General features: G+C 40.5%; 1 protein-coding gene across 1 annotated transcript; it reads right to left on the bottom strand.

Moving 5' to 3' along the window:
• Positions 1-6,972: 6,972 nt before the first annotated feature.
• Positions 6,973-12,753, bottom strand: LOC125243942. Its single transcript, XM_048153805.1, has 2 exons — positions 10,521-12,753; positions 6,973-7,212 (listed from the first exon to the last, which is right to left on the bottom strand). The coding sequence occupies exons 1-2, from the start codon at positions 11,637-11,639 to the stop codon at positions 7,210-7,212; spliced, it is 1,122 nt and encodes a 373-aa protein (XP_048009762.1). The 5' UTR covers positions 11,640-12,753; the 3' UTR covers positions 6,973-7,209.
• Positions 12,754-15,215: the final 2,462 nt, after the last annotated feature.

Here is a 15,215-nt window from a genome sequence, read left to right as displayed (position 1 = left end):
CGCACCTACATTCACATCCCTCTCTTGTTTACTATGCCCTCTGTCTCTCTCTTATTGTTCATCCCCTTAAACCATTGAAACTACTGTTTACTTAATTATCGTGTTTGCCAAAAAATGAAGCAGGTGGGCTTGGCATCTCTCGTCCTTGTGAAGTCTCTAACTCAGCTGGTTAAACCAGCTCCTAACTGCACACAAACAGCCAAAGTATTATACTTGAGCCTTTGGGCAAATCCATTGTCAATACCTGCCCCTGACTGTCAGTATAAGATGGGTGTAGCTGAGAACCACTTTAGTGAAACTGCAATCACTGACATAATCTTATTCTAAGTATATCTGATAGTGGTTATGTTGAAAATCACTTTTAAGGCATACTCGCTTATGCGTGCTTATGCACGTTTGCTGGTATACAAAATTGCTCAAGTTGAATGAAAATGTAAAGTAGTCTTTTGCTAAATGAATACAGATGTCATCAAAATGGCAATGCCCATATTTTTTTAATTCTTTAAGACTGGCAATAATTTTTACATAAAAACATAATTTGAATCGAAAAGTAAGGCTTATTAGCCCTTTCCTAACTGCTAGTTAGTCAGACTAGTTCTTAAGACACAGTCTTAACATAACGGCTGTGTTTAACTGGCCTAGTGTAATTTTTCAAATGTAGCTAAAGGGCATAAATTGAAACCATTATTAGGTAATGAAACCGCACACTGTATTTGTCATTAATCAGAAAAAGATGCTCTGAATATACTGATCTGAGTTGTGTTGCAATCATAATGGAGCTGCTCCAGCAGTCCTAACCAGTGCTGCATGGTTTAAAAGCACAGGATTATTGTCTATTATTCTAAGTAATGCTCAGAGGCAGTAACACAAAGAAACTATATGTCTGTTTATTGCAGTCATTCATTGTTTGTTAGAAAAACTGAAAAGCTGCTTACATCTGCACTAAATGTTGTGGAAGACCTAAAAAAAAAATCCTTTTTGCATTCTTGCGAACCTGTCATGCATTTCTGACATTGCAGTGATTGCTATGCCACATGCTATGCCACAAAGCAGTGTTTTTTTATTTTTTTAAATGTTATTTTGTGAAGTCCATTTTGCAAGAGCATTTTAGATTAGTAGAGATTCAATCTGCATCTTAAAGTGGATTTTTTTTCTTTTTTTAATTGTCACTGGGGGCAATATCCTGAAATGTACACTTTTGTACCTAATCTGCTCCTAAAGTGTGCACATTAGATTCTTAAAGGGACAGTACATCCAAAAATGAAAATGTTGTCATAATTTACTCAACCTCATGTTGTTCCAAAATCATATGACTTTCTTTCTTCTGCAGAACACATAAGAAAATATATTTTACTATTTTTTTTTTCTTCTTTTTTTCTACATACATTGAAAGTTAGTAGGTCGAATATTGTTTTGGACTTTGGACTTTCATGGAATGAACAAAAAAAAATCTTTACAATATGCAAAGTATCAATGCTTTAGGAGTAGATAAGGTACAAATGTGTTTCTTTGTGGGTACTGCCCTATAACAAGATGCTGTATCCCTAAAGAGACAATATTTTACTTTTTTTGACAGTGCACAACCAAACAAAACTAGTCACAGAAAATATTCCATAAAAGGAGAAATCAGGAATACTGTATAAAAAAAAAGAAGTAAAAATAGCATTCATTCTGATTTGAATGCCAGGCATCACAGTATAAGATGTGTTCTGTTTATGGCCGTGATGCAGAAGGGTGCGCTTACACTAGTTGTACACAAGTTGCAGCTTTTATTAATAGCAACGCACTGCTGAAAAGTCAAGTAAAGAAATAGATGGGAACAGAGAGAATAAAGGGAAAAAGGGAGGGACTTCACATGTCAAAGCAACACAGTGAAAGAACATGTGAAAAGCATTCGAAAGTACTTGTATTTCAGGACCAGTGACCGATTTAAAGGCAGAGCTAGAAATGAGAGAAGTCCGGGAGGGAGAAATGGAGAAAAAAAGGGGGCGGAAGAAATGACTGGCCTCATTTAACCTCTCTCTTTATGTAATACAGTGCTGGTGACTCATTCGAGTAGAATTTCAGCTTCTTCTTCTTTTTTTTTTTTTTACCACAGTTGTTCTTTGTGCACATTAATGCATTTAACTTTTTCACTTTTCTACTTTTTTGTGTGCTGTTTATTTCCCTTAAAGGGATAGTCCACTAAAACAGGTAATTTCATCATCATCTCACCATTCTTTTAAAACAAAAAGTCATACAAGTTTGAGACAACACAAGAATGAGTTAATAAAGAATTTCAAAGGTGATCTGTCCCTTTAAAATGAGCGAGAAACATACACACATGCACAGCTATGTGTTCATACAATGGCAAGTTTGATGCAGCAGCAGTGAGAAGACAAACAAGAGCTCATGATTAAATCTCATGCAATCTGTGGCCAGTTTCCTCATGAGTCATCATCCAGAACAATCTCTGAGTTAGTGGGACCTCCCTGGCGCCATTTTGACCACGAGTGTTAGTTAGGATCGGCTTCAGATCCTCAGTGTATCACAGTGTGACGTGGTGGATGAGAACATGAGAGGACAGGACATGGCAGAAATACTAGTTGTGGCAGGAGGTTGGCCTTTCTTTGCAGACATGCTTGTTGTTATGAATATATGTGCACAAAAGCATGGCACAAACTCGTTCACTTTTCATTTCAATATAAAGAAGAAAGTTATTGTTTATGAAAACAAGACATTCCTGTCCAAAGACACTGCATGCGTCTCAATCAGCTCCCTATAGTTCAGTAGTCAGGGCACTGATCAGGGAGTCGGCCACATTCTTTTACACGATACTGATTCACGAATTAGCTAGCTGATTGAGATGCAGGGATTATCTTTGCTCTGATTAGCTACAGTTGACATGAACCACTTATTGTACTGTTGACCAGTAGAAAAATAAAAGTGTCATTACTCCTGATGCTCGGTTCAAAACGTGCTCCTGAAGAAGGAAGGACATGGACGCAGTGGGTTTCCGTATGTGAAACATGTCGGAAGTGCCGGTACACAAGGAAAACTGGTTGTACACTAAAGGTAAAAATAGAGAAGTGCCAGTACTGTGTACCAGCCCATTTCAAACACTGCTGATGGCAAAGCTAGCACACAAAACATCATGAGAAACAACATTCCATTCCAAATGTTAAATACAGACATCTGCATCACTAACGAGAACTTCAAGCAAAATTGGAAAAAGATGTTAGTTTAACAGAAGACACATTTTTCTTCTTTTCTGCCATAATGAACAAGCATTCATTTAAATCTTGTTGCTATATGCCACAGACTGCCTGTTTGTTTTCGTTTTCAAGGACATTTAGGGTATGTTTACACAACAACGATATACTTAAACGAGTTTTCTGCGTACAGAGGACACCATTTTCAAAATCAAGATTCATTCGAATCCGTGAAAATGACAAAAAACTCTGCATTCTGCTGGCAGGCCATTAGATGGCGATGACACTATAGACAGAACATGTAATGCGCATGTGCATAATGTCATCGTTTTCACAAATTCGAGTTTTTGTTGTTTACATGAAGACCGTTTTCAAAAACTTGCACTTTGAAAGCTGTTTTTAAAAGTTTGTGTTTTCATGCCACCAAATAGCTGTTGTCATGAAAATGAGAAGTTTTTCGTTTTTAGTTTGAAAACGGTGCCATGTAAATGGCCCCTAAGTTTGTTTCTCTCAGTTACATGTTTTCTTCCAATTTCCCACTCTTCATGGTTTTTGATTAATTAGTTGTCACCTGTTCGCCACTGTGTTCATTCACTCTATGTAGGCTAAGATCCTCATTTCATTCAGTTCTTTGTCTGGTAATTTTTGTGTCGTTTCATTTCTGTTTCTTGCTTCAATTACTTTAGATTTACTTTGTTTAATAAAATGACTTATATTTGATCTTAACCTCTGCTCATCATCATCTGGGCCAAAACGTGATAATGTCATACAACAGAACATGTGGAAACATTCATTTGTTAAAGCTCACACTAAATTGCACAATATCTAAAGCTGCCTGTAGTAATAAGGGAGACTGAGGCTCCCTTTTAAGTACTTATTTTGAAGAAGCAATTACTTCCTGATGGCTAAAAAAGTATGTTCTATATACTATGAATGTGTGTAGTATGAATGTAATCTGGACATGCTACATTCGCCATTTTAAACCCGTGTCAGTTGCTTCATGTCAACGCCATTCACAAATCCTCTCTCTTGGCTTAATGGGATAGTAAAGTGTCCAATGTCATCATATGCACACTTCAGAATCTCGCCGGAAGTAGTAGGTCATCCTGGTACTTTTTGCCTACTCTTGAACACTGTGAATGCAGACATACTTCTTTTGTCACATACTATTTTTCGCCTACTATATAGTAGGGAAGTATGCTGTGGCAAGCAGGACGAGGCTGAGGGCCGTTAGAACAGCACAATAATGAGTGCCACCTGCATGCCGCACCGGTCTCGTATCTCACGGAGGAGATCGGAGCATAAAAGGAGGAGCAATGACAGTGAAGGACAAGGGAGGACCAGGCCTGGACTAGTCCCTGATCTACTAACCTTGCTACATATATGATTTCAGATGTAGTCCAGGACAAATTGTCAAACAGGGAAGTTGACAAAAGGCCTTTTTCATAAAGGTCAGGTTGAGGAAAATTGTAAAAAATGTATGCAATTTATTAATTATACTATTTTTGGCCAAAAATTTGGTTCTTTAGTATGTGGTCTTGAATGTATTTGCTGTTTGGTGATTTATTTATTTATTTATTTTTTTGTATTTTATAATTGTTTAGTTTTTAAATATTGCTGAAAAGCTTCAAATAGAATGTTTAAAGGGGGGGTATCACACACAGTTTCTGCCAATCTCATGTTAATCTTGAGTACATATAGAGTAACAATGCATCCTTCATATCTCCGAAGTCTTTAGTTTTATCATATTTATAAAAAATAGATATGCTAAACCGAGTCTTTCCGAAAAAAGCCGAGCTCCTGGAGGCGTGCCTGCCGTCAGTGGTGTGGGTGGAGCTAAAGAGTCACGAGCGCAGCAGCTTTTGTGTAGAGATTGTCTGCTAGCTTCGACATCGTTATAAATAAAAAGGGAACAAAAACGTTCGTGTCCTTTACATTATATGCACTTGCGCGCCAATCATTCTCTAGGTGAGGCGAGTGCACTAACAATGACGCTAAAACACCACATTCTCTAGCGGTCGTCAATGCACCTCTTGAGATATGTTTACTTGCACATCTCTTACTAGCTGGCCTCTGTTACACATGCAATGCGAGAGTGGATGTCTTTTTATCACAGCTGACGCACAATAAAATACTGCTTCATGAAAAATAAAGCGCAGAAGATGAATGAACGACAAGGAAGCACAAAAAATAAACGTGCAGGCAATCAATGACACTCAAACCCAGTTTTACTCACATGTGAAGCGGAATCAAAGCAGCCTCCGTGTCTGTTTACAGGCCTTCCTGCTTAGCTCTCTCCAGCACTGGAAAACTTTTCTAATGCGGGTCTTAAAACACTTGCCCAGTCATTCCAGTGATATGTAAAGTAGTTATTCCAATGATATTTTTTGAGCTCTTTTGTATTGTGTCTGATCTCGCCACAGTAGTATTATTGCGCTTTCTGAGACATGGTTTAATGATGACAATGGTGTTGATTTTGAGTTAAAGGATTATAATCTAAATTATGTAAACAGAACAAACAAATCAGGAGGAGGAGTTGCGTTATATGTTCATAAAAAATTTAAATTTAAAGTAATTGAAAATATGACATTAGTAATAAATGATATACTTGAATGTGTATCAATAGAAATTATCAATGAGAAAAAGAAAAATTTTATAGTAAGTTGTATATATAGAACACCAGGCTCAAGTTTGGAAATATTTGTAAACTGGATGGAGAAAACATTCTCTGTAATAAGTAATAAGAAAATGTTCATTTGTGGGGACTACAATATTGATTTGATTAATCCGAATAAACATACATCAACTGATGAATTTATTAATAGAATGTACAGTATGAGTTTATACCCAACTATTACAAGACCGAGTAGAATTACATCGCATAGCGCTACCCTTATTGACAATATCTTCACAAACAATATGGAGTCTATAAATGTTAGTGGCTTAATGATTTGTGACATAACTGACCATCTTCCCGTCTTCACACTGTATGATGAGAAATTTGACTATAAGAAATCATTCCAAAAAACAATGTATAAACGACTTAGAACTGAGGAAGCAATTAACTCACTTTATCATGACTTAACAGAGCAAGACTGGAATAATGTATATATAGAAGAAAATGTAGATTGTGCTTTTGATAATTTCTTAGGAATTTTCAGTTCAGCATATAATAAAAACTGTCCAATTCATCACATTAGTATAAAGAACTTAACTACAAAATCCCCATGGTTAACAAAGAGTTTACAAAATGCTTGTAAAAAGAAAAATACTTTATATAGACAATTCATTAGATTAAGGACTGAAGAATCTGAACATAGGTATAAAATGTATAAAAATAAACTGACTGATATAATAAGAACCAGTAAGAAATTATATTACACCAACCTATTGAATAAAAATAAGAACGACACTAAAAGGGTATGGGGTATATTAAATAATATAATTAAAAGGGACTCAATAAAGCAGTCATATCCAGACTATTTTATTGATAAAAACAGTGATAATTATAATATGAATGAAATTGTTGATAGTATGAATAAGTTTTTTGTGAATGTTGGGCCGGATTTGGCAGAAAAGATCCCTATTAAAGATAATGAATTGGATCACATTCAGATTGAGATAAATTCAAAGACAATATTTTTGTCTGGTGTAACTGAAGCTGAATTAGTGGATATAGTTAATAAATGTAAAAATAAGTCATCTACAGATTGTTTTGATATAGATATGACATTGTAGTAATGTTCAAGTTCGTGGGGAAGGAAGAAGACAAAGGGTCGGCTTTTGACTGCTGACTGAGCTTTATTTCGTAAAATGAAAAATGTCCAACAAAAGTCTGTGCACCGCACAACAACGAAAATAAACAATCCACAACAGGGCTTCACTCCAGAACGGTATAAACAATCCACAATAGGGCTTCTCTCTAGTGCTGTTGTCGTGCTCAGTGTCTCAGTCAGCAGTCCCTCTCTCTCTCGCACACTCCTGCTTCTCCTGGTGTTTTATCCTGCCTCCGCGCCAATTACTGGAATGAGAAACAGGTGTTTGTAATTTACATTTAACCCCCTCACTTACCACGCGTCTCCCGACACTCTCTCCAGTTGCAGACCTCGCTGAACCACGCCCCCCTCGCCACATACCCCCACCGCCCGACTCAGGCCGGGGAGCCATCCGGCCTGCAGCCCCCCCCCCATTTCTGGAGAGGAAATCGGCCACAGCCATCTGAACACCCGGCCTGTGGACCACCTTGAACTTAAAGGGCTGTAAAGCTAGATACCAACGGGTGATCCGCGCATTGGTATCCTTCATGCGGTGGAGCCACTGCAGAGGAGCGTGGTCCGAACAGAGGGTGAATTCCCGTCCCAGGAGATAATAACGGAGGGTGAGGACGGCCCACCTAATGGCAAGACATTCTTTTTCTACGGTGCTGTACTTAGCTTCTCTCTTGGAGAGCTTACGGCTAATGTACAGCACCGGCCGTTCCTCCCCCTCTATCTCCTGGGACAGGACAGCACCCAGCCCCCTGTCCGACGCGTCAGTCTGCAACAAAAAGGGGAGAGAAAAGTCAGGAGAATGAAGCAGTGGCCCGCCACATAGAGCAGCCTTCACTTGGGTAAAGGCCTGCTGGCACAGCTCCGTCCACTGGACCGTATCTGGTGCATCCTTTTTAGTTAGATCAGTCAACGAGCTGGTGAGGTCCGAATAATTAGGTACAAACCTTCTATAATATCCCGCCAGCCCGAGGAACTGTCTAACCTCCTTTTTGGTCTTGGGGCGCGGACAAGTCGCAATTGCTGCGGTCTTATCAATTTGGGGACGCACCTGTCCATGCCCCAAGTGGAAGCCCAGATACCTTACTTCCACGCGCCCAATTGCACACTTCTTCGGGTTGGCCGTGAGCCCAGCCCCCCTCAGCGATCTCAGGACGGCCCTCAAATGCTGCATATGCCGCTGCCAGTCATTACTGAAGATAATAATATCATCCAGATAGGCAGCAGCATATGCACCATGGGGCCGCAAAATTTTATCCATGAGCCGCTGAAAGGTAGCCGGTGCCCCGAACAGCCCGAACGGAAGTGTAACAAATTGGTGCAATCCAAACGGCGTCGTGAAAGCTGTCTTTTCTTTGGATAATGGCGACAAGGGGATCTGCCAATATCCCTTTGTTAAGTCCAGTGTCGAATAAAATCGAGCCGTACCGAGCCGGTCAAGCAGTTCGTCCACCCGTGGCATTGGATACGCGTCGAATTTCGACACTGCATTCACCTTGCGATAGTCCACACAGAACCGAACTGAGCCGTCCGTCTTGGGAACCAAAACTATCGGGCTCGCCCAGTTACTGCTGGACTCTTCTATTACTCCCATTTCAAGCATTGCCCCTAATTCTGCCTGAACTACCTTTTTTTTGTGTTCAGGCAACCTATAAGGCCGGCTGCGAACCACCACGCCCGGCTCTGTCTCGATGTGGTGCTGAATGAGGTCAGTACGGCCCGGTAGGGGAGAAAACACGTCAGCAAACTCTGCTTGTAACTTAGATAAATCAGTGAGCTGGGAGGGCGAGAGGTGATCTCCCCCTGGAGCCAGAGCGAGGGATTGTTTTTTGACATTCGCCTCTGGCCCGAGATCATCCTCCCCGCTAATCACCGTCGCCAGCATCACTGATTCCGCCTCATTCCATTTTTTAAGGAGGTTGAGGTGGTAAATTTGACGTGCTCCTCTCCTATCCGACCGTATTACCTCATAATCGAGATCCCCAATTTGCCGTGTAACCTCAAACGGTCCTTGCCACTTTGCCAATAATTTTGAGCTTGAAGTAGGGAGCAATACAAGCACTTTATCTCCCGGTGAAAATTTGCGTAAGTTAGTTCCCCTGTCATACAGTTGGCTCTGTTTGTGTTGGGCTTGTAACAAATTCTCCATGGATAGCCGCCCCAGAGTGTGGAGTTTTGCTCTCAAGTCCATCACAAACTGAATTTCGTTTTTAGCCTGAGACGGTCCGTCCTCCCAAGTCTCTCTTAGGACATCCAGCACCCCGCGGGGCTGGCGTCCAAAGAGAAGCTCGAAGGGGGAAAACCCCGTGGAGGCTTGCGGGACTTCTCGTACTGCAAATAACAGGGGTTCTAGCCACTTATCCCAATTTTTGGCGTCTTCCCTAACGAACTTACGAACCATGGATTTAAGCGTGCGGTTAAAACGTTCGACCAGCCCGTCCGTTTGTGGGTGAAAGACGCTGGTACGAATCGATTTAACGCCCAACAATTCGTAGAGTTCGCGTAACGTGCGTGACATAAACGCCGTGCCCTGGTCAGTGAGGATTTCTTTCGGAATCCCCACTCGGGAGATTAAACTAAACAGTGCGTCCGCAACACTCTTAGCGGAAATGTTGCGGAGAGCCACTGCTTCAGGGTATCGCGTTGCATAATCCACAATGACTAATGCAAAGCGATGCCCCCTTGCTGATCGCTCTAATGGCCCGATGAGGTCCATACCAATTCTTTCGAAGGGGACCTGCATTAATGGGAGGGGGCGCAAAGGCGCTTTTGGAGCGGCCGGTGGATTCACCAACTGACATTCACGACAAGACGCACACCACCTGCGCACGTTCTCGTGAATGCCCGGCCAAAAGAATCGGGTCATGAGGCGATTTAATGTTGCCGTTTGTCCTAAGTGACCAGCCATTGGATTAGAATGAGCCGCGTGGAAAAGCATTTCCCTGCGGCTCTTTGGAACTAATAACTGAGTTGTATCCTCCTTTGTCTGAGTGTCTTGGGTCACTCGATACAACCTATCCTTTATGATCGCAAAATACGGATAATTCAGTGGGCGTCCAGGCTGGAGAGGCTGACCATCGATAGTGCTGACCTTTTCAAAAGCGTGTTTTAACGTCTCATCCTGAGACTGCTCCAGGGGGAAGTCATCGCGATCCGAAAGAATTAGTCTCCCGATTTCGCTCTGTCCCCCTGAGGCAGTACTCATTGGTCCCTGGTCAGTCTCCCCCACCTGCACGCGCACATCCTTACCCGGCGAATTTTTATTCCAAGAGGCATCCGAGCACAAACAACCCAATAATTTATTAAACGCAGGCCAATTCGTCCCCAAAATTATCGGATGCCGGAGGTGCGGGTTAACTGCCACCTCAACATTATGCTTTTGTCCCCTAAATTGGATAATGACTGGCACTATAGGATATTTCACCACATCCCCGTGCACACACCGAACCCTAACCATGCGGCTTGTATCCAATGCCCCGGATGAAATCAGGCTTTGATGCACCGAGGTTTGGTTACATCCTGAGTCCACCAAAGCCTGATAGGTACCCCCCTTGATACTCACAGGAATTTGGTACCCGCCAGCTTGACCAGGGGCGGCCTGCGGAACGTCCGGGACCCGGATCAACGTCCCAACCTCCATAATCGGACACCTGTCCACGAAATGCTCCGGGTCCCCGCAACGCCAACAGGCCGGCCCAGACCTGCCCGCCGCTCTCGTGGCAGGGAGAGGGTTAAATGGTTGGCGCGGAGAGAGGGGAGAAGCAGGAGTGGGGTCCAGCCCGGCAGCAGATGGTCCCGCCCCCCTGGGCGGGACCCGAGGTCCGGAAAAGAATCCCTGTTCAGTCCCGCCCCGCCCCCGGGGCGGGACACGAGGAGGGCCGGGCGGACGAGACCTGGGGAGAGGGACAGGCTTAGAGAGAGAGGAGGATGGAAGAGAAGGAGAGAGAGAGGCAGATGGAAGGGGTTCGCCGACCCCTGGGCACGCCACCATGTGGTCCTCCGCGAGGTGGATGGCCGAGTCCAGCGACGTGGGACGGTGGCACTGGACCCACTCGGCTGTTCTTTTGGGCAGCCGAGTTATGAACTGCTCCAGCACCACCAGATCGATGACTTGCTCCACGTCGCCTCCCTCGGCCAGGAGCCATTTGCGGCAGGAGTCCCGGAGCTGTTGGGCCATCACGAAGGGCCGACCGGACTCGCCTAACTCCAGTGAGCGGAACCGTTGGCGATGCTGTTCTGGGGTCCGGCCGACCCGCTGAAGTATGGCCCTCTTCAGGTCGTCGAAGACCAGGAGGTTCTGTACAGGCAGCTGCTGCGCTGCCACCTGCGACTCACCCGAGAGCAGTGGGATGAGTCGCATGGGCCACTGATCCCGGGGCCAACCTGACACCTCCGCGGACTTCTCGAAAAGGTCCAGGAAGGCCTCCGGGTCATCCAGCGGGCCCATTTTGTTGAGGGGAAGATGGGTGGGCGCAGCCAGCTGTCCGGTGGTCTCCGTACGAACCTCCCGGTCGATCCAGCTCCGGAACCTCTCGCGGTCTTCCTGCTGGACCTGAAGGATGGCTTGGAAACGCCGCTCCTGATCCGAGCGGAGGTCCAGCAGGGCTTGATGTTGGTCTTGGTGTAAGACCGCGAGGGATGTGATGATGTCCGCAAACGGCACGGCGGAGGGCGTTTGCATGGCGGCGGCTCCCTTCTTCCTTCCCGGGTTTTCGGCACCAGTGTAGTAATGTTCAAGTTCGTGGGGAAGGAAGAAGACAAAGGGTCGGCTTTTGACTGCTGACTGAGCTTTATTTCGTAAAATGAAAAATGTCCAACAAAAGTCTGTGCACCGCACAACAACGAAAATAAACAATCCACAACAGGGCTTCACTCCAGAACGGTATAAACAATCCACAATAGGGCTTCTCTCTAGTGCTGTTGTCGTGCTCAGTGTCTCAGTCAGCAGTCCCTCTCTCTCTCGCACACTCCTGCTTCTCCTGGTGTTTTATCCTGCCTCCGCGCCAATTACTGGAATGAGAAACAGGTGTTTGTAATTTACATTTAACCCCCTCACTTACCACGCGTCTCCCGACACTCTCTCCAGTTGCAGACCTCGCTGAACCACGCCCCCCTCGCCACAGACATTAATTAAAAAAATCATATATAGTATATCCAAACCTTTAACTTACATATGTAATTTATCATTTCAAACAGGATCATTTCCCAATAATATGAAAATTGCGAAAGTAATCCCTCTACATAAAAATGGAGACAAACACATCTTTACAAACTATAGACCTGTCTCTCTGCTTCCTCAGTTTTCTAAAATTCTGGAGAATCTTTTTAATAGTAGATTAGAGAAGTTTATAGATAAATATAGTATAATTAATGAAAGTCAGTATGGGTTTAGGTCAGCAAGGTCAACATCAATGGCCATAATCGATGCAGTGGAGGAAATTACAAATAGCTTAGATAAAAAAAAGTATGCAGCTGGAATATTCATTGACTTAAAAAAAGCCTTTGATACTATTAATCATTCCATATTATTAAAAAAACTGGAAAGATATGGTATTAGGGGAGTGGCTTTGAACTGGATCCAAAGCTATTTAACTGAGAGACATCAGTATGTGCAGATGGGTGAGTTCAAATCCGGATTATTGGACATTGTTTGTGGGGTTCCACAAGGTTCTATTTTGGGACCAAAGTTGTTCAATTTATATATAAATGACATATTTAATGTATCTAAATTATTGAAACTAATTCTATTTGCAGATGATACTAATATATTTTATTCTAGTGATAATTATGATAATTTAATATATCATATAAATAATGAATTAATGAAACTAAAATCATGGATGGACATTAATAAATTATCCCTGAATTTAGATAAAACTAAAGTAATGTTTTTCGGAAATTATAATGGAAATTTAAACCTAGGAATAAATATAGATGGTATTGCCATAGATGCAGTCTCCGAAATTAAATTCTTAGGAGCAACTATTGATAGTAAACTAAGTTGGAAACCACATATCAGACACATACAAAGCAAAGTTTCAAAAAGTGTCTCAATTATTAATAAAACTAAATATTTTTTACAATACAATGCATTATATATGTTGTATTGCACATTAGTGTTGCCTTATTTAACTTACTGTATAGAAGTGTGGGGCAATAACTACAAAAGTTTACTACATCCCCTCTTTAGACTCCAAAAACGTGCAGTAAGAGTTATCCATAAGGTAGGATTTTGTGATCACACGAATAGTTTATTTCTGCAATCTAAAATGTTAAAATTCTTTGATTTAGTTGAGTTTTATACTGTGCAATTGTTATACAAAGCCAGTAAAAGTACACTTCCTGTGAATATTCAAAAGCTCTTTTCACAGAGAGAAGGGAGTTATAATCTGAGGGGGTTTGGTAACTTTAAAGTTAAGGCAGTGAGAACCACGAGGAAAAGTATGTGTGTGTCTATATGTGGAGTTAAACTTTGGAATCGATTGGGGTTACAGCTGAAGAAATGCCCAAATATTCATCTGTTTAAAATTAGATATAAGGAAATGGTTTTGTCACATTACATGAATGAGGAAGGTGGTGTTTGACTGTTATAAAACATAATGGAATCAGTCATTCATTAATACAATGGTTATGTATTAATATAATTATAATTATAGAAAGGTCATATATAATTGCATTTGATTTAAATATATAATGCATTATGAATAATAAATTAGATAAGATATTGATGTGTATGTGTATGTATGTATGTGTATATATATATATATATATATGTATGGATATGTATATATGTATATATATATATATATATGTATATATATATATATATATATATATATATATATAATATGATTAATTTATATATATATATATATGGATGTAGTGTATGTATGTATGTGTGTATATGTATATATATGTATATATAATGTGTATGTATGCATGTATGTAGGTGTGTATATATATGTATAGGTATGTGTGTATACATTATACGATGAATGAATATGACTATAATATAATATTGGTCTCTGAAAGCATATTGTGATTTTAGCTCACTGTTTATCATGATTATATTATAACGGTTATCAGGTTATTATAGTAGTTGGATTTGATAATAAGATAATGTTATATCCTCCAGTGTAGGCTTAAGTATGTAGTGTGGTATATGGTATATGATCAATATATTATCTAAATAATGTCTAGGTTTGATAATTGCTGCTGTTATGATTATCATCGTTATTATTATTATATCAATATATAACAATTTGTGATCAGGGGCATGAATTAAATCAATTTTTTAAGAAAATGGTGACAGTGTTGATGGTAATAAATATAGAGATAATTACATGGAAAAACAATTATAAATATCTTTGCATACAACATAATTCTTAGATCAGGGCTGGCAAGTGGTGGCTCTGTTGCTTGGAGAGCGCCCCCTTCTCGCAGCTGACTCGCCAAAATCTTGTCTCTTTTAATGCACAGCATAGACAAACAGGTAAAGGGTGGTCCTGTTGTTAGGGGTTTGCTTCTCTCTGACAGCAGTTTCACATGAACACCTGGCCTCCGTTAATGAACAACATACACAATCTAATTTAATTATTATTAACATCAACACCATTAAGCCATCATAAATATTTAAATATTTAATACATTGTCGTGAAATAGTAAGTTATAGTATATTATATATAATTGGAAGTATTTTCACAATTCTTAATGAATATATTGATATATGATGATATACGATGGTAATATGAGTAATATTTATAGTGACAAGTAAAAGTATAGAAAGAAGTATCTACATTGCATATGTGTGTAATGTATAATATTAAGATGTAATTTTTAGTGTATAATGTACGACATAGGTCAGATATTGTAACTATTCATTAGGATGAATAGGGGGTGGGGTTAAATAAGTTCGTCTTCTTCCCACTCCTTTTCGAGCTATATTATATATAAACTGTGAACATCTCTGAAATATATTATAGATACTATTATTTCAATTATTTTCTTTTGTTGTTGTTTTTTTTTTTTTGTTTTTTTTTTTGTTTGTTTTTTTTCTTTACCCAATGTGGGTATAATGTATAATACTGTACAATATATTCATCTCTCTGTGTACAATATTTTTATTTCTATGGCTCGAAATAAAGTAATCAATCAATCAATCAATCAATCTCTCTTTCTGCAGTCTTTCATCAAATCTGATGAAATAAAATGAAAAATGAAATATAGCTTACCCCAACTTTAATGGCAACTTACAGAT

This window comes from Megalobrama amblycephala, linkage group LG13, assembly GCF_018812025.1.
Source record: "Megalobrama amblycephala isolate DHTTF-2021 linkage group LG13, ASM1881202v1, whole genome shotgun sequence".
Taxonomy (NCBI): Eukaryota; Metazoa; Chordata; class Actinopteri; order Cypriniformes; family Xenocyprididae; genus Megalobrama; species Megalobrama amblycephala.
Note: the sequence above shows the minus strand (reverse complement) of the source record. Positions and strands in the feature narration are given on the sequence as shown.

Bases quoted from the DNA above. Each gene is read 5' to 3' on its own strand.
- LOC125243942 (XM_048153805.1), bottom strand. From the start codon at position 11,639: ATGCAAACGCCCTCCGCCGTGCCGTTTGCGGACATCATCACATCCCTC.